This window comes from Zootoca vivipara, chromosome 1 (genome assembly GCF_963506605.1).
Source record: "Zootoca vivipara chromosome 1, rZooViv1.1, whole genome shotgun sequence".
Classification (NCBI taxonomy): domain Eukaryota; kingdom Metazoa; phylum Chordata; class Lepidosauria; order Squamata; family Lacertidae; genus Zootoca; species Zootoca vivipara.
The window spans coordinates 46,349,949-46,374,960 of record NC_083276.1 but is presented as its reverse complement, the minus strand read 5'-3'; the positions used below and the strand labels follow the sequence as shown (position 1 = coordinate 46,374,960).

General features: G+C 41.5%; 1 protein-coding gene and 1 non-coding gene across 2 annotated transcripts in view; one reads left to right on the top strand and one right to left on the bottom strand.

Moving 5' to 3' along the window:
• The window catches only part of SMOC1 (SPARC related modular calcium binding 1), a 69,808-nt gene that overhangs the window by 2,500 nt on the left and 42,296 nt on the right, over nucleotides 1-25,012 (top strand). The window contains exons 2-4 of the mRNA XM_035113442.2: nucleotides 13,737-13,908; nucleotides 17,462-17,574; nucleotides 23,485-23,584. Of these exons, the coding sequence (XP_034969333.1) occupies nucleotides 13,737-13,908; nucleotides 17,462-17,574; nucleotides 23,485-23,584 (385 nt within the window). The remainder of the gene's footprint in view (nucleotides 1-13,736; nucleotides 13,909-17,461; nucleotides 17,575-23,484; nucleotides 23,585-25,012) is intronic.
• On the bottom strand, nucleotides 7,393-7,465 carry TRNAK-CUU (transfer RNA lysine (anticodon CUU)). Its single transcript has one exon. It is a non-coding gene; the product is annotated as a tRNA-Lys (tRNA).

The window sequence follows — 25,012 nt, the reverse complement described above, 5'->3', positions numbered from 1 at the left end:
ATAATATCCTCTTCAGGAATTACTTCCACTTGTTTGGAGGTGGGGGGGGGCAGTAGCAAGCATGTGAAATCAGTGCTGTAGCTTGATCAGAGTCTTGATTTCTCCCCAAAATTAGAAAATGCAAAGTAGCAAAAAGTTACTGGAAATCTGAATCCACATAATTCATTTTGTTTAATTGGAAATGATGGCGTTGTCCTGCCCCTGAATCCTACAGATCTTACAGTGCTTTATCCCTGGGCGTTAAAACTGCCTAGTTGATGGAGGCAGGTGGTTATTCTCATAATAAGATCCCCCTCCTGATCAAATGAAACAATTAGTGTTATTTCTTTTTAAAGAGGCTATTTTATTCTCTGCGTATGCCATCAAGATGTCAAAAAACACTGAAAGAGTTTAGTTCAAGTCTGCCTCCCCTCTCATTCCATAGATTGATTCTAGCAGTAGTTACTTTCCCTAGCATAGTAGGCTAGGTAATAGCGCTCCCTTTAAAAATGCATGTATTTATGGAGAAGATGCTGAAAAAGGGACAGCTCCACAATTCAGTTGTGTTGATGCCTGAAACTTACCTGGAGGATTTACCAGGCACCACATGATGCTAGAGAAAAATGCCCAACACAAGACATATTGTGCACCTTGTACAGTGGTAACTTGGTTTACGAACTTAATCTGTTCCAGAAGTCCATTCTTAAACCAAAGCGTTCTTCAACCAAGGTGTGCTTTCCCATAGCAGCGGGGGACTCAGTTTACAAATGGAACACACTCAACAGGAAGCGAAACACGTTCTTATTCCAAGGCAAAGTTCACAAACCAAAACACCTACCTTCCAGGTTTGCAGCATTCTTAATCCAAGTTGTTCATAAACTAAGCTGTTCATAAACCAAGGTACCACTGTATGCTAAACAGCTATGCGTTCCTCCTTCCCTGTGAAGCTTCACAAGTTTGCTCCCTATGAGAAAATAACCTTATAGGCTAAACTTTCAGGTTGGATAACTATTTTATCATATGGTTCCAAGAAACTGCCATCTACAGTCGTGCCTCCTTTTGCATCTGGGATCTGTTCCAGAACCTCAGACGCTCGATGAAAGGGACGCTCAGCAAAGCAATTTAGCACTTCTGCACATGCGAGAGTGGCAAACCCGGAAGCAACCCATTCCGGTACTTCTGGGTTTGCTGCGGACGTTGGACAAAATGGACCCTAAACGGGGTGGACTCAAAACGAGGTACCACTGTAATGGTGAAAAGAGCCCCATCCATTTAAAGTATATCCAGCACACATCTAAAGTGCATGTCTTCCCCCAAAGAACCATGAGAACTGTGGTTTGGTAAGGTGGCTGGGAATTGTAGCTATGTGAGAAAGAAACTATTGTCCTAGGATTCTTTGGGGGAAATCTTATGCTCTTGATGTGCATTCAGTGTGTTTGAAATGTATGATGCACCTTGGGTTTTTCTAATGTATCACAATACTGAAACTGACTAGAAAATATAACTTTTTTCAAGAATTTTCTGCAGCCCCCTTCTGTGGAAGAGTAACGGATCCATTTTACAAGGGCAAATATTTGTATAAATAAACTTTCATCCCTGACTATTCTGCCTTTTTTATTTTTATTTTTAAAAACTTAAACAGTAGTGTTTCAGAACATAGTGAGCTGTTTTAAAGGGGACACAACCTTTTTGTGTCATCTGGAATGTGGAATCTACTAGATAATAAATATATGCCACTAAATTGGGTAGAGATAGTGAAACATCTGGGTTTTCTGTCCCCTATATGTTTGAAAGATTAACAGTTTCTGGAGAGAAGAATAAAAGAAACTTCTGGCCTTGTGTCAGCAAAAAAAGATGAAAACATAACTAATCACGCTTGAATTGAGTTAATTCCCCTACCCCCTGTTTCTCCCCACCACCTACCTTGTCAGCTTGGCTTGCCAACTGTAGATTAATTTACCTACAGTATCGGTCTGTTCATTTATATGTAGGAGAATGCTTCCATACTTCCCATCAGGCCCTTCTTGTTTGTATTTTCCCACAGTACAGTGAAAGCTTTTAAAGGTAACCTGAGCATGAGATGGAAGTATGAGATAGGCCAAAGAGTGGGATTGGGGAGTAGTCTTGGCACGATTTCTGTAGAGCCCCTTTGTGTGAATGTTTATGGTGGTGGAGGACTTGGGAAGCACAGCTTCCTTGGACCTTTGATGTAACTAGCCAACTACCTGATAACAGCTTGCAGCATAAGGATCCCCAATGTACTAGACCAGAAAGGGTTTGGAAGTCGTCCTACCTACCTGAAATCATTGTCCCTACCCCCTTGATGGACATAGGTCCTGCATAGGAAAAAAATTGTACATGGTCACTTCTGACTTGTACAAGTACTTGTAACCAGTACTTCTTAGGCAACTGGTTCTTTGTATATCAGTAATAAATGTAGATGAAGAATTGTTGTGCCAAACTCATACTGCTTCTGCTTGCTTTAAAGCTCAGTGCAATGAGGAACAACTACTTTCCTGTTCCAAACTGAGCAGAGGCCTGCACCAGTGAATCAAGGCCTTTTGCCCTTGTGGATTGGTAGAGGCCTGTTCTTTTTCATACAAGTAGCTGCCATTCTACCATTCTTAATTATGCAATCATGCTCTTGTAGTCTCTGCAATGAGGCACATAACATTCAGGTCTGGAACCTTTAGTTCTGCGAAATAAATGCTGGTTGGTAATACCTTTCACATTGCCCCGTGTTCTCTTGTCTGAATGCACTTGAGTGTTGGAATGCTGTGTTGCTGTAGAATAGTATGGAAGCTCTGGAGGGACGATGCAGCGTTTCGTAGATCTCTCCCTATCCCAGGGCAATTGCAGTACATTGATAATCAGTTTTATGCTCTTGGCCAACCTGGCAGATGGATTCATCCAAAATACTGTACCAATTTACTCAATTTAGATGGGTAGGATTGTAGGCTGAGTAGGAATGTGAACCCGTCTCCATCTCCAGAATGAGGGTAAAAGCAAGTCTTGACTACTGTAACAAAGAATATGGTAGTTTAGTGAACATTTTTGTTGGATTATTTATTTAATGTTTTTATTAGTTTGGATGGAAGAAAAGTAGAGTGGTGCCTCGCAAGACGAATTTAATTCGTTCCGTGAGTCAATTCGTTTTGCAAAAAAATTGTCTTGCGAATCGCGGTTTCCCATAGGAATGCATTGAAATTTCTTTTTTTGCCCATAGGAACGCATTATTTAAATTTCAATGCATTCCTATGGGAAACCGCAATTCACAAGACAAATTTTTTGCAAAAGGAATTTGTCTTGCGAGTCACCATCAGATCGCAAGACGCATTCGGCTTGCGAAAAATTTGTATTGCAGGGCATTCGTCTTGCGAGGTACCACTGTAATTGAAGAAATGAGAGAGGGTGAGGGAATGATTTTTTGCTCCTCATTTTTGTGCTGTAGTCCATCTAAAAAATGGACCCTGCTTTATATATAAACTGGACAGGCAAGTGAATAGACATAATCCTGGGTAGCCACACCTATTTTGATTCTAAACTAGTGGCCAATCCCTTGACACATCCTGTGGCAATGACCACTGGTCATGCTGACGGGAGCTGATGGGACTTGTAGTCCAAAACTTCTAGAGGCCATTAGGATGGGGAATGTTGGTGTATATTTTATTCTTCATATAAATAGAAAGAGAAATAAACTTAAACATATTCTGTGGGTATGATCTGAGAGTTCAGGAACACAGCCGTGTCTGGGCAGCAAAGTATGCTTGCTCATAATATTTTTGCTGTGTGGGGTAGGAATTGGGAACCATCTCCTCTCTCTCCCTCTCTCTCCCCCAATTCCTTACCAGAAGCCTAATATATTTTATTGGTTGGGATAAGTAGGAAAAATACTGTTCTTCCACAGTGCTGAACACAGGCTGTAGAGCTGTTTTAACCCCTTTCAGGAGAAAAGCACAACATAATATTTGCCTGCACATCCTAATTTTAAAACTTTGCTTAGGTTTATAAATAGCTTATGAAAGTATGTGCTCAGTGTGATTGTTCTTTCATTGGATGTGATGTATTGACTAGTGTACTTAAATATGTGAGGCAGTTCATGGCTTCAATACTAAATACTATCTTGGCCAGTTAGTCATAATAAATTCCTTTCCTGTGGTGAAATGATGACTAAAGTCTTCCTTCTCATTTCTTGTGTTGGAATTCTATTGCTGCTTCAGGGTTGGGTCCAACTCAGAGTAGACCCATTTACATTAATGCATTTGAGGTAGTCATGACCATCAATTTCAGTGGGTCTGTTCTGAGTATTACCAACAGTGGATACAGCCTCCATTGCTCGCAATACATTTAAACTGCGTGCTTGTGGGTTTTAGATTCTGACTTTGCAACCACAAGAAATTACCCAGCATGGGTGACAGCTCTACACTTCAAGATGTATTGGCATATGCAACTAGTGTTCAAGTAGCTTGTAAATAGTTTCTTACTCTTCCTTCCCTACAGGCCTTATTGTACAAAACCAAAAACAAATGTTCATGTTTCCAGAATCATGACACACAGCTCTTTAACATCTTCCAAGTTCCAATGTGTTTTCTTAAACCCCCGCTCCCTGCCAATAACATATCCACAAGCAAGCAGTAAATAAGATTGTGCCCAGCCCTGCAACATCAGTTATGTGGAAGAGATGCTGTATGGATCAGAATTATTGCAGATGATCTGCTAAGAGGTTTGTATGAGAATTTTAAGTGTTTGGAAGGGCCCAGCACAGATTACGTATAAGCAAATTAAAAAACATTTAATGCCTGAGAGCGTGGTGCACTGAAAAACATACGAATTCCCCTGTTAAAACACTGTTCATTCGCTGAGTGGTGAGAAGTCCAGGGGTAGGGCTCAAGGGTTTCGTTTCCTTAAATAAGAGTGCCAAGGATACTTGTGGTGTCTCTCAAAAAGGAAGCTGGCTTCTTCCCATTGCAAGATAATGTTGCCTCTATATGAATAATACTCGGACAAATGACGTGAGAATCCATCAGATTGTATCTTAAGATGCAGTTTGTATTTAGGAGTACATGTGTCTTCTGTCTGGCACATATCAAAATGTGTCCTGGATACCCTTGCATAAATACTCTGTTCACAGAATTAATGTTAATCCCTTTCTAAGCAGAAGTTTACATATAGTGTCAACAAAAATGCAAAGCACGTGTGGCCTGACAGAATGAACCCATAAGCCATACCAAAATGAGCCTTCCCATGCCCACCAGTTTGTGTACACTGAATTACCTTGCATAGAGCAACAATTCCCAAACTTATTCTGGTTGCTTATGTTTGAGAAACAGAAAGGACTTGTATGTACTTTCTCCATCTGGGGAAAACAGCACTAGAAGACCTGAGAATCGGGTTGTGTTGATGAAAAAAATGTTCCCAATATAATCTTCTCAACAAGCTTCTTTATCTCATTTGTGAGGAAATGTTTTGACTACACACAGACACACATTTCTTCATGCTCAGGGTCCGTAGACCTAATCAGCAAAAACTGAAGGACAGTCTATGAGAGGCTTTTAAATACAACAAGCAGCAGATGAGCCGCAAAACTCAGCTGGGTCGTCTTGTGGCTTTGCTTCAATCAAAGCATTATAAATTTGATAGTTGATAATAAAAAAGCTGCTGTCAAGATCCAAGTGGATTGGCATGAAGTCTGCATCTTAAGATACACAGTTCATATAATCATAGAACTGTTGAGTTGGAAGGGACTCAGATGGTCATCTTTCTAATCCAACCCCCTGAAATGCAGGAATCTCAACTAAAATATACATGATGGCCATCCAACATCTGCTTAAAAACCTCCAAGGAAGGAGATTCCACCACATCTCATGGGAGTCGGTTCCAATGTCAAACAGCTCTTACTGCCAAAGAGAGTAGTGGGCCGTGTTTGTCCCCTTTCCTTCCCCTCCTCTTTTGCCCGAATTTAAATTGTGAATCTCCAGATAGGAAACTGGGTGGCTTCATATTGTATAGAATTGCCATGTGCCTTGAGTCCTAAGGGTAGGGCACAACATAGATCTGCTTTCCCCCAGAAAGTACTCAAGGACTTCAGTGACCACAAGCAGTCAAACTCAATTTTTGTCTCCTCCACAAAACAATAAATATTCTGTTGGTGGTCTCCCATGTAAAATGCAAAACATGTGCAGCTCTGTTACCTTTGCTGTGAGTTTGGATAGGCTGTGATTAGCGTGGGTGCAGTTCAGTGAGAAAACCATTGGAGTATTTCAAAACATTTCTCTAACTGGCAGAGGACATGGGGTCTCTTGAGTTGCGCAAATTGAAACCGATCTTCTACATTGCTATTGCAAAGCCCTTTTGCACCCTGAGTTCAGGTAAAGCCTCTTTGCTCTTCTCTGAGTCTCAGCACTCTGACCCCCCAGACTACACTGGATGCATCCCAAAGCAGGAGCTGTACAAAATATAGACACTTGGACAGAATATAGCTGCACTGAAATACAAGATAACTCCTTTTAGTCATTTATGCTGCAGGAAGCTTATAGGAACCTGCCCCAAAGTGAGACTCCTCAAGGATCTGCAAGAAGAACTACACAAGAAAAACCAACTTGAACTTCATGAAGAGTGGGACTGTCTAAAAGCTGAGCAGTTCACTTGGATCCTCACAATTATAATGCAGTAAATCAATGGAGGCTTTAAAAAAAAAGGAACAATTTCATGCAGCAGGAACAAGGTGTATAATAAGTTGTCCAGTAAAATGAATATGCTCTTGTAATAAGAACATAAGAACAGCCCTGCTGGGTCAGGACAAAGGCCCATCTAATCCAGCATCCTGTTCCCAGTGGCCAACCAGGTGCTCATGGAAAGCCCACAAGCAGGACCTGGTCACCATCGTGTTCTCCTTACTTGCAACTCCCAGCAACTGACCTAGCCATTGTGGCTTGTAGCCATGGATAGCTTTGTCCTCCATGAGTTTGTCTGATCCTCTTTTTAAAATCATCGAAGTCGGTCGCAATCACCCGCCTCTTGTGGGAGTGAATTCTATAGTTTACAATGTGCTGCATTAAATCAGCAATTTGCATAGAGGTTATGTTCAGGGGATTGCACTTAAAGCCACAATTGTGTATAGTCAAAACACATTGGATTCAATGGCAGGTAGGGTTGCCAAGGTCATTTCCCCCAGAACCTTGTCCCCTTTCAAACCCCCCCCCCCCCGCACATAAAGCTGAATGTGCACAAGTTAAATGCACATTGCTGGCTTACTGTACTACCTTTTATCTGCCTTGGCTCTTCAAACATTCAGATTCATTGAATGCCCCTCTGTAATGCCTCCTATTACACACCTTAGAATCATAGAATCGTAGAGTTGGAAGGGATCCCTAGGGTAATCTAGTCCAACCCCCTGCTATGCAGGAATCTTTTTGTGCAACGTGGGACTTGAACCCACAACCCTGAGATTAAGAGTCTCATGCTCTACCGACTGAGCTATATGCATATAACTTTAAAAGCCCTAAATGGTTACAACCTTTATACATTCCTTAATGACTGCTAGAATAGAGGCATAAAATAATACTGGTCTACTTGTCAGTTGGAACAGGGTTGCAAGCCATTGTGGGGTGAGCAGGAAGGGGAGAATTGGTCTTCCTGGCTTGTTTGCTTTCTGGTCTGCTACCCCAAAAAGGAAGATTGTCTGCGTCTGCCTCCCAACTTCCTGTCCCATTTCTTTTCCTTTGTTTTGTGTAATGAATTGCACAGTATGTGTTGAGTTCCTAGCTGTGGATGCAGCAGATGTTCCATGTCTCTGCCTGACAGTGTTTGATCTGTCAGTTGACCTGGTCTCCCAACCCTATTTCTTCACTGTTTGCAACCTGCATGTGATCCATATTATAATGTTCACAACTGATTGCAGAAATCAGCTTTTTGTCAATGTGGCTCTAATTCAAGTTGCATATTATTTATGGTGGCTTGACTAGTCTTTAGCATGGAAATGCTTTAACACACCATTGATCCAACATGAATGTGTGGACTCCCAGGCAGGAGCTTTCAGCCACTTTGCTTCTTCTTGGTCCTTTAGCTGTTGTGGTACACTAAGCCATAGACTGAATTAGTACTGTATGTTGTGTGAGCCTGGGTTTGTGGTTAAGCTCTCACTTCACTAACCAGTAGTTGTAGTCAAGGTTTGTCCAGTGTTTCCATGTCATGCAAACTAGGCTACTGTGTTGTTACATATTTGGGAAACGTAGAATGTTCAATAGCCCCTTGCAATAATACATTAGAATGAAGGTGGCTTAAAAATGACACAAGTTCAAATTTGTCCAGGAAAAAACTAAGTTTAAAATACCAGTTGCATTAGTACCGGGTATTAAGTTACAGTTGCCTCTGGTTATTGTAACAAGGAAAGCTGTACAGTAATGGCTTTATCCTGAAATTCAAAATACTGTATATGCTGGAAGGTTAAATGGAAAAACCACTGCTAAGTGCAGAGCTACTCTCTTAGCACAAGACGTCTTTTCTTTACCCTTTCTTCTCCTGTAATGTGTTGTATAATTTACTTTCTGCCCTGACACCTGTATCTTAGTGTTTCCTTATAAGGGAGGAACCAATTATGTGAGGAGGAGAAACATACAGCATAAGGTGAGCATAAGTATTTTACCACTTGGCAAATCGGAAGAGCTCAGCTTATATCACCCAAATGTTGTGTCTCCTACCCTAAATTCAAGACCTGATTTATTTCGTTTCTTGGCTGCAAATATTTCTTGGTACATTTCTTAAATGCTGTGTATTTATAGGAAATTATCTCCAGGTCAGAGCATTTATCTCCACTAGGAGACAGGTGATGGATTAAAGCAATAAGTGTAGCATTAAAAACCAGTCACCCTTAAGTCAACAGATGGAGATGTGATATTGGGCAGAGTGAATTTCATCAACACATACTGCTGTGCAACCAGTGAGCTTCAGTGATCCTGTCCCTGTAGCATCCTAAAGCACCATGTGTACCTACATCCACATATTTACTGTCTGCAAACATGAAGGACATATAAAATTTTAGTTTTGGACTAGAATTGTGAATTGTCCGTTACGTATTGGTGCTTCTGACAACATTTTAACAGGTGTTGAAAACAAGTAAAACGGTTGCTAAAACAGCAAGTTCATTAAGCAGCAGCAGACACACTAAATTATTGTCTCCGTGTGTAAAATAACTCTCATATGGAATAATACGCATAGTTAAGGGGCTTGGTGTTGCCTTAGTTGTGTTTGTGATACAATTGATCATCATGCTAACTCTGCTCGTCTTTGATCTACCAGGAAACAACACTAGGATTGGTTTGATTCCTCGGCAAATCAAACAGAAAAAAGGCAACAGTAACCCATTAATATTACTACTTTAAGATGAAGCCAGAAGGAAAATTTGGCACCCTAGAATTTGAAGGGGGAAATGTCAAAATGCTTATGGGTTGTAGCCGACTAAATTCTACCCTGAAATCAGTGGACCTAAGTTAGCTAAGACCATTAATTTCAGCCAGTCTGTTTTGACTATGACTGATACAACCCCATACAGTGGTGCCTCGGTTTAAGAACAGCCCTGTTTACGAACTATTCTGTTTACGAACTCCGCAAAACTGGAAGTAGTGTTCCGGTTTGCGAACTTTATCTCGGTCTAAGAACAGAAGCCGAACGGTGGAAGGGCACCGGCGGCGGGACGTCTCATTAGGGAAAGCGCACCTTGGTTTAAGAACGATTTCTGTTTAAGAACGGACTTCCGGAATGGATTAAGTTCATAAACAGAGGTACCACTGTACAGCTTTGTTTATATGGAATAGCCTGCTGTTGTGTTAATCCACGGTACCTTCAACATTTTGATATTTACACAGCCTGTAGCTTGTGGAGATCTGCATTGTTTACTTAGTTTAGAAGGGATGCATTAGAATTTTTGTTTGTGTATAAATTGACTGAGCCAAGTAGTCATGATGCCACCTTAAGAGGACTTAAGGAAAAACACACATGAATGCTAATGATGGATTAAGTTACAGCTGTAAAGGATGACTGTGGCAATAAAGCAAGATGGTGTGCTTTGATGCATCTATCTTTGATATAGGCTTGCTGCACATTTCAGCATCTGGTTGCTTTGCAAATGAGGTCTCAGTTCTCCGTTTGTAGATTGGAAAAAAGATACTAAGATAACTTGTGCGGCAAAGAAAAAGAATAGATGCCATACTTTTCATGTCATACACACAGATGATAGTATCATTTGGCTGTGAGGGCATCTCTCCTGCCCCAGCTCCTTTGTTTTCTATCTCTCACTTCCTCTTCCTTGGTTGAATGGCGATAATCAGTGCAAATTTGTTCTTTCTGCTGCAGGGAAGTTCTTTGGGTGCTGATTGCAGCTTCACAAAGGCTTGCCCAAACTGCTCAATTGTAGGTTATGATGTGCATTGTGCACAGATGGGAGCCCTAAATGAGTGACCACCAAACCTCCCCCCCCCCTTTGTCTGGACAGACCCTTCCCAAGCAAAATCCTAAAAGTGCTTCCAGCTACTGAGCAGCTGCAAGAAATCTGTTTTTTCTCACAGACATTAAAAGTTCTTTAATCAGTGTTTGTTGTTTTTGTCAGTGGTGGTGCTGATGTGTGGAGAGACAGAGCAGATGCTCTTGCTTGGCAAATTTAGCTATCTTCTGACCTCTCTTATCTCACCTCTGCTGCCTTCCCAGGTCAGAGGAGGCTGGAGCTAGTCGGGGAAGCAGCTATAAACGCGCACCTGTGTAAATGCATGTTCAAAAGTAAAGGGTTTAAGTCCTCTTTTGAATACTTCAGAAAGGCTTCCTCTAGCAGTCACCCAAGAATTTGTGCATTTAGAAGAGAGAGGCTACTGTAAAATTCTGTTGTAGGCGCAGGTGCTGTATTATAGCAGGATTCAAAAGATAGTTGAATCCTGAAACTTAGGTACAGAGCGTAAGCCTAAAGTATTCAACACTGGCATTTACCTGCTTGTACCCCCCCCCCCGAACCCACTTTTCTATTATCTAAAATGGGCCAGTTCTGAAGTAGTAGTAGTAGTGCGGGATTTGTCATCTTTTCGTAGGGCTTGCAAGACAGAGCTGTTCCGCTTGGCCTTTGGACTGACGCAGTCTGACCCCGGGGTTACCCTCCCCTAAGGTTTTATTTTATAATGGTTTTATCTTACTTGAAGATTTTTAATTTTAAAATTGAATTTTAACATTGTATTAATCTGCATTTTAATTGAATTGTTTCTTTTATACTTGCGTTGATTTTTGCTGTTAGCCGCCCTGAGCCTGGTCTTGACTGGGAAGGGCGGGGTATAAAATAATAATAATAATAATTATTATTATTATTAGGGGTGGGGTTACATAGAGTATCCCAAGTGTTTGCTTTCTCTGTACACTTGATATTGGACCTCCAGAGATTACAATCAAAAGCTGCAACTGTGCCATTTAAAAGTCGTGATTTACATGCAGAACAGGTAGCTCAAGAAAATGAGCCTCAGTTGACAGACTGTGAAATATAAATATATTGTGCTGTTAAACACATTCAGAACTGGCTGCCTGTTTGAGACAGGATGCTTATTTTATGTGGACCCATGATTTGACCCCCGCAAGGCAAGGGAGAAACTCTCTATCCAGCCTTAAATGCATGTACTGCTTTAAAATGCAGCTGCAAAAATACCTACATAGTCATGACCCTTCCTCAGCTTTTCAAAATCTGGTGTGCGGTGCTCTTTTTTTGGTTAAAAAAAATGAGGTGCTGATACTCAAACCTTGATAAAAATGCAGTGGGCACCAGCACAAAATGGCTGCCATGGACAGCAAGAAAAGAGGTTATGGTACTATGTACTGGTGAGTACTATTGCAAAAAAAGCACTGGCAAAAAAAAGCAGGATAGGCTATTTTATACAGATTTTTATTTAACATCTGCACCATCACCGAACACATGGCAAAATAAAACAAAATAAAACCTCCCAAACCCTGGAAAATTGTGTAATGTTTAGACAAGAGGCAAAATTGTAGATTAAAAGGGGCAGGGGATGCAGAACCATGGCCTACATTGCATGAAGTGTAGAATTCATGTGTCTTCTGTCAGCTCTTAATTGTATAGGCTTCCTCCTTGACAAGAGTGAGTTGGCATAGAGAATAATTTGATTTTAAATCTGTAGAGCAGGCATCCCCAAACTTCGGCCCTCCAGATGTTTTTGGACTATAATTCCCATAATCCCTGACCACTGGTTCTCTTAGCTAGGGACCATGGGAGTTGTAGGCCAAAACATCTGGAGGGCCCACAGTTTGGGGATGCCTGCTGTAGAGCTTAGGGTTTTGGTATTGAAAATGAGGTAACTGTGTGAAGCTGCACACTTCAGAAAAGCCAGCTTTGGCCAGGTCAGCAAGCCTGGAACATTGTGTGTTTTTAGCAGCTTTGGACTTGGAAAACATCTAACAGATTTATATCCCTGTTCTCTTCACTTTTGAAAGAGAGCGTATGTGGTGTAGTGATTAGAGTGTTCAAACTAAGGTCTGGAAAACCTCGTGTCAGATCGATTTGGTCTTGAAGATTGCAGGGTGACCTTTTGCTAGACATCTTCTATTTGCCTACCCCACCTCACAGAGTTGTTGTGAAGATAAAGAGTGGGAAAATCACATGTCAACTTGAGCAACTTTCAGGAAAAGGGGGCTATAAATGTAGTAATAAAGAAATGCATAAAGGTTTACACAACTCTTGCAACAATTGTGAGAACGGTGATTACAGCAGTGACTCTGACTTTTCCTTGTGGGGCATTCCACTATCTGCATGCTGGTCTCTTGGGACGGTTCTGTTGTAAATATGGTTGGATCCTTGGGGAAAGTGATAAGGTAAACTGAAGGGAATGCTAAGACTTTCGCCTTTTGAACTGGCTCTTCGGAAGTATGCAGAAAGCTTGCATTAGTGGACACTGCACTGCTCTCCTAGGCCAACAGTTATCTGGATCCATTGTTTATTTTATTTCTTTATAAAAGTATTTATATACCATAAAAAATCAAAGCAGTTACACACACACACACACACACAAACGAATGACAATAAAATAAACTAAGAGACCATCAACTAACTATCATGGAAAGGTGTATTTTTAATTGCCTGCATAAGCCTGGTGGAATAGAAGACGTGTCAGCAGGTGTTTAAAGACTGAATCAGTAGGCATTTGGTCAATGACAGTAAAAGTTCTGTTTCATGTTGATATCAAACAGGCTTCACAAACTTGAGGGACAGCCAGTGACATTCCTGCAGATGACCTCCATGATTGAGTTGGGATATAAGGATTCAGGTGGTCCCTAAGGTGTCCTAGGCCTAAGTCGTTCAGGGCTTGGTACATTAATACAAGGGCCTTGAACCTGGCTTGGTAGTGGATGGGCAGCCAGTGCACCTGTTTTAACAGAGGCATCCCATAGCACCAGCCATGCGCCCCCACCAGCAGTCTGGCTGCCCCATTCTGAATCAGCTGGAGCTTCTGAAGGGCAGCCCCACATACAGTGAATTGCAGAAGTCCAGTTTTGAAGTGATCAACACAGGGACTGTAGTGGTCTGGCTATCCCTGTCCAGCAGTGACCATAGCTGATGAACCAGACAAAGCAAGGGAGAATATCTTCAGGGAGGATATATATGCAAACATTAATAATGCTAGAAAAAAGTAAACAAAATATATTAAAATTTATAGTACTTCATTTTTATTTATTTATTTAAAAAAACATATATTTTGCTTCCTATTTTTCACCTTTAGTTTTTAATAAGTGATCGTGACAGAGACCCGCAATGTAACCTCCACTGCTCCAGGTCCCCAACCAAGCCCCTCTGTGCTTCAGATGGCAGGACATACGAGTCGATGTGTGACTATCAGAGAGCAAAATGCAGGGATGCAAGCCTGAGTGTGGTTCATCGAGGCAGATGTAAAGGTAAGGAACTGAAATTGGCTTTATTGACAATGGTATGGGAGTGTTTTGTCTTTTTCTCAAACTGCAAGTTGATTCTTGCATGAAGCTAGATACCCTAAGTACCTCCTAGGATTAACTATATTTGCAAATAAAAATTCGTTGAGGAGGAAATGGCTAGCATTATTTATGTCAACAATTTATATACAGCTTTACACTGTATTCTTCACATGGTGCATATTCATTCATTCATTCATTCCCCACCTTTTCCCCTGACAGGGCCTCAAGGCACTTAACAGATAAAATAAGATAGCAAAGTTATATTAATCGAGCGTGAAGAGATAAAAGTGCACCGTGAGTGAGTTTATTTTACAGGCTATATTTCATTCACTCCATTTTGGTACCTCTGCAAGGTGTCCTCCTGCTTTTCCATTTTCAGATTCTGTTTTCCTCCCTTAGAGCTGTTTCTTTTTCAACTCAGTGGAACAGCTATACCTTTCCCCAGATGAGATGACCAATTGTGTAACTGTTCAATAGCTTGGCCACTTATATGGATTTCTCTAGACATTTTTTTTTTTTTTTTTTGAACATACTTTTTATTAATTTTACAAAATACAAAAAAGCAAAAAAAAGGTACATACTTAAACCCCTTTTCCACCTCCTTCCTACCCACCCACATGGGTCCTCCCCTGCCACAGAAGTATCCCATGTATGTGAACAGTCAGAGATGGTCCATTTTATGCTTGGGTTTCTGTCCTCCCCCCCCTCCCCTGACCCCAAAGCCCCCCCCTGCCACCAGGGAGCTCCAGCAAACCAGGGCAGTACGCAGGAGGACATCCATCCAACCATCTATTGTCATACCAAAAAAAAAAAAAAGAGAAAAATAGAAATAGGAAAAAAGGGGAAAAAAAAGAAAGGGCGAAAAAAGAAAAAAGAAAAAACAATACAAAACAAAAAATTTTTCTTGCATTCATAGTTGTAAAACCATATTTTGTGGGCTTCCCCTCCCCCCCCTTCCCCGGTTTTCATCCCTTTTTTATCATCTGCAACAGTTTCTTACTTTATAAAAATACACCTTTGCATCTTATACAACTTATAAATCAATTGTTAACATTTTCATCTAATATTCAAATCACTGAGAAATCAAACTCCCATTTTCTCTTCCCGTGCCTAATTTTTTGTTTTTTCTCCCTCTATAAGCCTCCATATTTTCACATTTTCCAAAATCCATTCACTTTTAAAACTATAACTATTCTCAATTTAACCTTACATCCCCGATTGCCGGCTTCCCCCCCCAATCCAGCAAATTCCAAAATCAGCAGACCAGTTATAAACCTGTTAATCCATCCTTAATCACAACATCACTTTCCCTTCACCCCACCCCCTGTTTACAGTCTTTTGTCATCCAGGCCACCATACAGGACCCCTGAATTTCTTCTCTTCTCTGCATATTTTTTCCTTCTTCCCTGTGGGCGTTCTGGAGTTCCAATGATACCAATCGTGCCCCCCTCAAAAGCAGGGCACTCCATCCAACTTTTTGTAGAGTAGAGTCATCATTTTTTTCGTGGTGTGCTTCATTTTGTGTTGAATCATCACAATCCTCATCTTCTTCTTTTCCTTCCCCATCATTGTCATTCTCACATTCATCTTTTTCAGTGTCAAAAGCTTCATCTCCTAAAAAATCATATTCCGCCATCACCTCCTGGAATTTTTCCTGTAACTCTTGCCGTCGTGTCTCCTCTTGACATAACTCTATTCTTGTTTCCCACATTAAGGTCAAAACAGACCGCTGGAACTCAGGGGAACACTTTTTTGTTGACATATTTCAGTCCTGCCAAGGTCAAAACTTGTCACGTGGGGTGGAATATGATCACAGTTTATTTTTCGACTCCATTTTAACAAGCTGGCTGCATTCTTCAAGTCTTATTGACAATAAAGTTCGAACTCACATTTCACAAACACTTAAGCCAAAAAAGAAATTCCACAAAGTCCAGAAATACAAAGTGAAGTAAAATTTGACTTATAAATCCTGACAACTCACTGGGTTGTCTGGGCTGCCGGCTCCCGAGTGGAAAGGTTTTTTCTTAGGCTGTACCTCTTATTGCAGGGCAGTCATAAACCGCAGTCTCTCTCCCCTTTTCACCCTGCATCAAAGGGGAGATTCTCTTTGATGCCTTTGAGGGATCCTTTGAATTGTAAATCTTCTGTTTATGGCTTCGGGTTTCTATTTACTGTCTCTTTTGTTGCCGTGGGGGGGGGGTGGCTTCCTCTTTTCTCCCCTCTCTCCCAGATCCAAATTGTTTTATAATAATCCAAATCATGAGATTACTTACAGTCTTTTCCAATCGTTTTATTTTCGGAAGAATCCAGCGCTCTCCGCCTTCGGCTTGAAGCTTCTCCCTGCTAGAATAACGTTGCCGCTCAAAATGGCCCCCGCGACTTCTACCCTCCTCGCTCCGGAGCTCTTATTAGAGCTAGCCGAAGAGTTGGGGAGTCCGGATTGGGTCTGTGCCGAGCAAATTGCCCTCGGGACGCCCTTCCCGAGGTTCTAAGGGGCGCAGCGTCGCTCTCGCTGCCCTCCCCACTCCTAGCAGAGACGGGCCGTCTCGGAGACGAGACGAAGCCCCGCCGATCGACGCTGGCGCTGAACCCGGAAGCTCTCTCTAGACATTTTCTTCTTTATGGTCTGAAGGTCCTCTGGAGGCTCAACTTTAACCCTTCCCTTTACCTGTAATAATGCCTCTCCATCAGATTCTTCTCCCGCCCTCCCCCCTCTGCCAAATTGCAGCATAGGAGGCAGTGATGATTTGGATTGCAGTGACAGGGGTGGAGTATTTAACACCCCCCCCCCAATATAATGGTTTCAATTAAAAATTTTCCTCTCATCCAAGGGTAGGGGATAAATTTGCTTCTTTATGGCCTGGCGTGCTATGGTCCATGGGGTCACGAAGAGTCAGACACGACTAAACGACTAAACAACAACATGGTATTTAAACCTGAATCCATCTAATTTTCACTTTCTGAAATAATATGTGAACAAATATGCAACTATCCTTCAAAATTCATGCTTACCCGAATTTTGTGATGAAGTTCTCCAAACAGACAGTAAAATACATATTTTGGGTGGCAGGGAAATGAAATTATTAGCAAACATATATATTAGGAGAAATGTTTATAAATGTGTACATTAGTCAAAACGGCTTATACAAATATGGTAAGAGGAATTTGCACTAAAATGCTGGTGAATGTTTACGAGGATTTTCTCTCTCTCTTAATCCACAAAATGCTTTAAAATGTGGAGACGTGAATTTAAGAACTGGAAGCAGAATTGAAATGGACTGTTCTTTCTGTTCCTACTACCAACAGTTGGGGCTGAGCTAAGGGGGATCTCCACTTGGCAGCAAAATGTTATTTGGGTTCCAGAACGTTTGAAGCAGAGCTGCTATTCTGATTCCAGTTTAAAGCAGAGCAACAATGATTGGTTGCTGCTAAATAGCCCATGTGTGGAAGCACCAATGGTTGGTTTCTTGTATTGCCTGCTGCTACTTGAATTTCTAGTGGATTTTGTCTCCTTCAGATGCTGGTCAAAGCAAATGCAGAATAGAAAGGGCTCAAGCTCTGGATCAAGCAAAGAAGCCGCAAGAAGCAGTCTTCATTCCAGAGTGCACTGAGGATGGATCATTCACCCAAGTAAGATTTCATCAAGATTCTTGTTTCTTTTTGTTGAGAGGATGCATGGAATGGATTGCCTAAGCTTTGTCACTTTTGTGTATTCTGCAGACAAAAATATACAGTTTAAATGTGTGTTGTACATTGGGTATTTTATACTCGGCTATCTATACCCAAATACAAGGTGTATTATAAAGTATATGGGTCGGATTTAACATCTATATTCAATATGTGGAAATAACTTTCAGGCACCTGTGCTTTTTCACTACATAAAACCCAGTCCAGAAAATCTATTGCTCAGTTACCTTTTTTAAAAAACAAGAACCTTAACATTCTAGCATGTGTCTGTATTTACAGACACTGTATGTTTGTTTACATGCATGTGCCCATGTAACTCACTTGGCCGTGTTGAGAATTCCTTAACTACAGCATCCTCCCAAGACTGGATTCTTTTTTTCTTTTGGAAAAGTGTTTTCCCGAATACAAAATGAATGTTTTTCTTCCTATTGCCCCTGCCCTCTTGTTATTTGAAGAGCAGGGGGAAATGTTTATCTTTCATTTCTTATCTGTCCTTTGATGTGATTCCTTATCAAAAGGCCTACTTGGAAGGGGGTCAGTGGGCCTTAGGAACAGCAATGCTTTTCCCCCTTTATTTTTTATTTTTTTGCTTTTGCTTGTAGAAAAACTGAAATGTTTTACCTCTGTAACAAACATTTTAAAGCACATCCCTAAAATTAAAATGACTGTTCTACATACTGCTGAATCCACAAGGGAGTAATCCTATTGGGCCTACACTGCAAGCTAAACAGAATTAGCTACTTGTAATTCCACCTTTGGAAGTCGGCCTCCTCCATTCATGCCATATTGCAGTTCTTGAAGATTTCACTAAACAGTACATATAGAACACACAGTGAAGAGTTCTCTTTGGTTGTCCCAACACAGTAGAATTCTTTTCCTACAGTGCTCACCAAATCTGGCTATATCAAGCTATTGTTTGGGCAAAAAAGTTTTAGCTTAGTACTGCATATTATAATGCATATAAGGGCATCAGCTCATTGGGTTTGGTTAGTGCCTGGATGAATGACAGCCTGGGAACCACATGCATGCTGCCTTTGGTTCCATCATGAAACAGAAGTGGGATTTAAATTTATTCAAAAGATAGACAAATAATTACTTCAGACTTTTCTTCTTTATTTAATTTACATACCATCTTTCATCTGAATATTACAGGGCAGTTTACAGTATAGAAACGCAAAATACATAACATAATAACTCTTGAGAGTCCCATGGACTGCAAGAAGATCAAACCTATCCATTCTGTAGGAAATCAGCCCTGAGTGCTCCCTGGAAGGACAGATCCTGAAGCTGAGGCGCCAATACTTTGGCCACCTCATGAGAAGAGAAGACTCCCTGGAAAAGACCCTGATGTTGGGAAAGATGGAGGGCACAAGGAGAAGGGGACGACAGAAGACGAGATGGTTGGACAGTGTTCTCGAAGCTACGAACATGAGTTTGACCAAACTGCGGGAGGCAGTGGAAGACAGGAGTGCCTGGCGTGCGCTGGTCCATGGGGTCACGAAGTGTCGGACACGACTGAACGACTAAACAATAACAAAGCAAAAACAAAACTGATATCCCCCCAAACACATTTAAAAGGCCATAGATTGTTATTCACCCAGGCCTTCAGCTGATTAAACAATATTTTCACTTGGCGCTTAAATATATGTAATGAAGGTGCCAGGCAAGCCTCCCTGGGGGTGGAGGAGCATTCCACAAGCCTTAAATCCTTCAGGATAACCTTATAGTCCATTAAGTCCCCCACAGACCCCTGTACCTTAAACTCCATTTATTGTATACCGTATATGCTGGCATATATTTACATCTGAGTCTTTCTGCGTACCCAGGAACTCTGCTTTCTATAACAACTACTGTATATACCGTATTGGTAGGTGAAGCGAGATTGCATATGCTGTTTCTGCTTTCAACCATGATATGTTGAGCTTCATGTTTGCATATGAACTCCAGTTTGCATGTCGCATAGTTGGGAATCATGGAAAAAACTAGGTTCCTGATCACACAGGTGGAGACCTGTATACATACAATTGTACATGTGCAAGCTGTACTGACAGCATACCTGATCCCACTCTTCCTCTGTGTACATCTGTACAGGGCTAGGAACAATTAGGCAGACACACATACCTGGTTCTACCGGCCCCACCAATCCTACTCTGTGAAGTTTGCTACAACTATTCTATAGTTCTGAGGACACTGCTTGGCAGACACCTTGGAGCGAATACACCCCCCCCAAAAAAACCCATCACACTCCCCTTGCAGATCAGGCTACCAGTATTAGATTTCTGTACCACTGAACTTTTTCAACGTGGCCTCTGATTTCCTAAGTTTTTACAGGACAACAGCTGCTGTATTTTAGCTCTGAGAAATGATGTAGGAATCAGTACGAGGGAAGAAGGGCAGGCCCAGACTTCATTATAGCATGGGCTCCTGTCGGCAGCATACTGAGCCGTATGATTAATCCTGGCCAGTTCCTGTATTTTCCATACACTTACAATTCTATGTTTTCCCTTCGCCAGAAGATGGAGTGGAAACAAATCGGCCCTTGATTTGCCTCTGTCAAGTTATAATGGACGATCCTGCCAGCTTGTTAAAATGTTTATGTAGTCCTTTGAAACCTCATTCTGGCATCTTCAGTGAGGAATTGAACAGACCTCAACAAAGGCCCCATTCTCCCAGAGGAGCCTGCCAGTGGCTACAGTTTTAATGTTTTCATATTCTAATGCTTTTTATGGGTGCAGGAATTTATTTAAGGGCCCACTGGTTGAAGTGTTGGCTTTTGTTCTATTTCACACACTGTAATTGATGTGTCTGACGTAGGGGTGGGGAGGGTCGTAACAGCATTTCTAATTAATTTGGGAAATGGTGACAGAGCAGTTCTGTTGTGCAATATTTCCTGCTATTTGAGCTGGGAGCTTTTAAGCTGTGTGTTTATCTAAATTTGACAAAAGAAGCATTGCTTTCCATGTGATGGAAATGTGTAGGTGGCAATCCAGAATGAAAATGTGTATGAAAGCCTAGGTAGTCACCCAAAAGCTTGTGTAGCACAAGAGTTAAGAACATGAAATATGAGTATAGTATAGCGGTTAAAATCATGAGCTATGAGCTAGGGTTAGGGATGAAGGAGATTTTGGCTGTTGCTTGCATTTTAATGAGAAACTGCTTAATTCACACTTCTCAAACCACTATGGAAACTGAAACACGGCCATCCTTTGAAATCTGCAGTTTTCTGAATTTTGTGATGCAGTTCTCCAACCAAATGTTATGCCCCAAAATTCATATAATAGGGGAAAATGTTTTATATTTAGGGAAATTGATTTTAGAAATGCATATATTAATCAAGTTTATTAGTAGAAATTTTCACTAAAATGCTGATGAATTTCCACTGGGTTTTTTTAAAAAAATGAACACAAATTGCTTCAAAAATGTGGAGAACTGAATTTATAATTGGGAAAATGAGGAACTCTGAGAACCGAAATGGTCTGTCCTCAGTTGGCGTGTTCCATTCTTTGTTCAGCTGTAGACTTTCTGGATGACTTTAAGCAAGACATTTTCTGCCACCCTAATCTCTAATGTGGTGGTCATTTGGTTGTGATTCAAAAAGGCTTGCAAGTTTTGTTTATAAAAAATAAAGACTGTTGTGCTGTATTACTATACAGTAGTTGGCTATTTTGAATATATGGAGAAATGAAGGAATTTGAGGGGAGGCAGAAAAGGTTAAATGGGGATTGTAATGAAGATGACCGATCAATGAAAGTTGACGGTGTGATGCAGCTTTCAGTAAATATCCTTTTCGAAAAACAAAGAAATGCTAAGAGCCTGCTGAATCCAATCGAAGGCCCATCTGGTCCAACTTTCTGTTCCCACAGTGGCAAGCAGAACTTGAGTACAACAACACTTTCCCCACTTGTGAGTTACCAGCAATTCAGAGGCATGCTGCCTCCATCAGCAGAGAAAGAACATAGTCACCATGGCTAGTAGCAAGTGATAGCCTTATCCTCAATTAATTTGCCCAGTCCTCTTTTAAAGCCATCCAAGGTAATGACCAACACGTGTGATGGCAAATTCCATAGGTTAACTGTTTGTTGTATGAAGAAGTACTTTTTGTCTGTCCTGAATCTTCCAACACTCAGCTTATTATGAGAGAGGGAGAAAAGCTAGCACCAGCACAAGTTTCAGTATTTCTCCATCCTGCAGAGGTGAAGAGAATGCACAATGCACAAGCATGCACAATGAGAGAGCATGAAATGCATTTTCAGGCTTTTTCAGTGGTTTTCAGTTATATGTTATATGCACAAACAAGGGGCTCCCTGTAACTGATCTTCAAACATTGTCACAGATTGTATTGGTCATTTTTGCTAGGCTTTTTTTTAAAGTACAGTTTAAAATGAAATTGGTCTATTGAGAGTATATATCACACTTTTCCTAAGTTTTCAATTGTTTTGGCAGTGCCAGAATACTTGCTGTGTATGTAAAAGATCCTTGGTTCAATCCCCAGTATTTCCAGTCAATAGGATAGGATTAGGTACCAAGTGATATGAGGTGCTGCCTGTCCAATATTAGAACAGGGGTCACCAACCTTCTTGGGCCCATAAGCACACTTGCAAATGAGATAAAGTGTTGTGGGCACCACACATACCACATTCAGGTAAGTACTGCAATCTGTTCTATTGGTTACAATAGAATGCTTTTTTTCAGCAGTGTTGGGGGCAGGGGGTGAGGACTGTGCATCGCTACAGAAAGCCTTTGTGGGCCCCAGGATAGATGGACCAATTGTCTGACTCCATATATGGCCAGGTTCATATGACTACCGATCTTTGGCAACATCCCATTCATATGGGTTTCATGAACTGCTGCAATCAGGCATTTTGCCAAAGGATCGATAAACCTCTTGTTGTCTGAAATACATCCAGCAAGCCAGGAGCTGTGTTGCTTCAGCTTTTTAGCTGATTGTGTTACTTTATTCCATTTAACTTTATTGCTTACTTATGCTAATCTCTAAGATCTTGACAAAAGCTATTCATTTGTCTTGCATCTGGTCTTGTGATTATATTACTGTACGGATTGCTCTACTGTTTCTTTCAATGGAGGGTTTGCCCTGTTCCACTAATACATAACTGTGGCTTGACTTCCCTGCCCTACTGGCAAAGCTGAGGAGCTATCCAGCAGGTTAGAGAGCAGGTCTGCAGCAAGGTTCTTGATGCAGCAGTGGAGCTGTCCAGCCAGAGAGCCAAGAAGAGCTGAGTGGAATTGCAACAGGCAGTGAGCAGCTGAGTTGTTTATAGCTATCCCCAGAAACCCTAATCTGAAGCATGTGCTGGTTCTTGCTTTCTGCTCCTGGCTAGGGCTCATGTTGTGAGGTTTGTGCTGCCCAATGTGCAGTGCAGCAGCTTCTTCTTGGGTTCATCTCTCTGCTATTGTGGGTGATTGAGGACGGTCTGCAGCTGGGGTCTGTGACATTCAAGATGTGTCTCCTCTGTTTTTTCTTCTCTTCCAATGTGTGCTAAGCCTGCTCCATTAGTTGTCACCTATTTTTGCAGTAATTTGTTTGAGTAGGCCAGAGGCTTTATATAAATTGTCAGATTTTGGTTGTTACCTTCCTGTTAAGGACAAGTTATTTTTCCTTTGTTTGCATATAGGTATTGCCTAGTCTGGGAGACATAACAATTAAATTAAAAGGTGCAAAACAAACACTTTTCTCATTTTCCTTGAAAACATTTATTCCTTAAACTCTAATGGTTCCTTAATGTCTCTAATGGTACAAAAGTTTTCACATTCACTTTGGGTTATTGGATGAGCACATGTTGTGGGTGGATTCTGGAAACCCTGTAACTAGTAAGTTTCCTCTTTTCCAAACAGGTGCAGTGCCATACCTATACTGGATACTGCTGGTGCGTCACTCCAGATGGCAAACCCATCAGTGGTTCTTCTGTACAGAACAAAACTCCTGTATGTTCAGGTACTGAGGGCTGAGAAAAATTGCTTGCTTGCTTTTGATGCTCAAATAGGAAGAGAAGTGGACAAGCATTTTGGCTTTTAATTCAAAGGTCTTGGACTCATTCATACAACACAAAATTAGTCCTACACTCAGGGAATTGAGATAATAGCTGCTCCATCTTGTGGTCAGTGCTGCTTGAAAGCTGTCATTCATTCACAGCTCATCTTCATTATATGTTGCAAAGGGTTTTTGACCATAAGATGAAATGAGTAGATGAGAGTAACGCAGTTTGAATTTGCTCCACGTTTTTGGTCATGATAATTGGCATTCATTGTTTCCAGCATGTGCTCTAGTGTACAACCAAAGCTTGAGCTCGCCTGTAAACATATGATTCTCCATTCAATGACACATTGCTTTATAACTCTTTGGGTATCAAACTGAATATATTTTTAAATAGCCTCTTGATGCTGTCCGACTGGCTTCTTTTCCATGAAAAATAAATTATGTTAGAATAGATACTTGTCAAAAGAGTTGGTAAGAACAGGATTTTTTAGGGTTAAAATGTGCTAAATGGGCTTAGGCCAAACCAGACTTCAGAAAAAGTTTGTAATATATTACAAACTGGACCATCTATCTCCAGCAAGCATCTTCCCTGAGAGCCAGTGTGGTGTAGTGGTTAAGAGCGGTAGACTCGTAATCTGGGGAACCGGGTTCGTGTCTCCGCTCCTCCACATGCAGCTGCTGGGTGACCTTGGGCTAGTCACACTTCTTTGAAGTCTCTCAGCCCCACCCACCTCACAGGGTGTCTGTTGTGGGGGAGGAGGGGAAAGGAGATTGTTAGCCGCTTTGAGACTCCTTCGGGTAGTGATAAAGTGGGATATCAATTCCAAACTCTTCTCTTTCTCTCCCCCCCACCCCATCCTGCCCATCCTAAATGGTGGGCACAATAGGATTCCATGGAGGAGGGGGCAGGTGCCTGACAAACCAATATCTGTTGCTGGCAAAAAATATTGGAGACTGAAATACAGCTACTAGACAGTATTTTTTAGGAATCTTGACAGAAGGCCAGCTGTGGTCCCCTGCGCCAGTCCAGGCACTGCCCCCATCAACCAGCTCTTGTCCATGCAGTATCTACCACCTGCCAGTGTGGTATAGTGGTTAAGAGTGGTAGACTCATAATCTGGGGAACTGGGTTCGCGTCCCTGCTCCTCCACATGCAGCTGCTGGGTGACCTTGGGCTAGTCACACTTCTTTGAAGTCTCTCAGCCCCACTCACCTCACAGAGTGTTTGTTGTGGGGGAGGAAGGGAAAGGAGAATGTTAGCCATTTTGAGACTCCTTAGGGTAGCGATAAAGCGGGATATCAATTCCAAACTCCTCCTCCTCCTCCTCCTCCTCCTCCTCCTCCTCCTCCTTTTGCCTATCACCACATTTCATTCTGGCCATACTG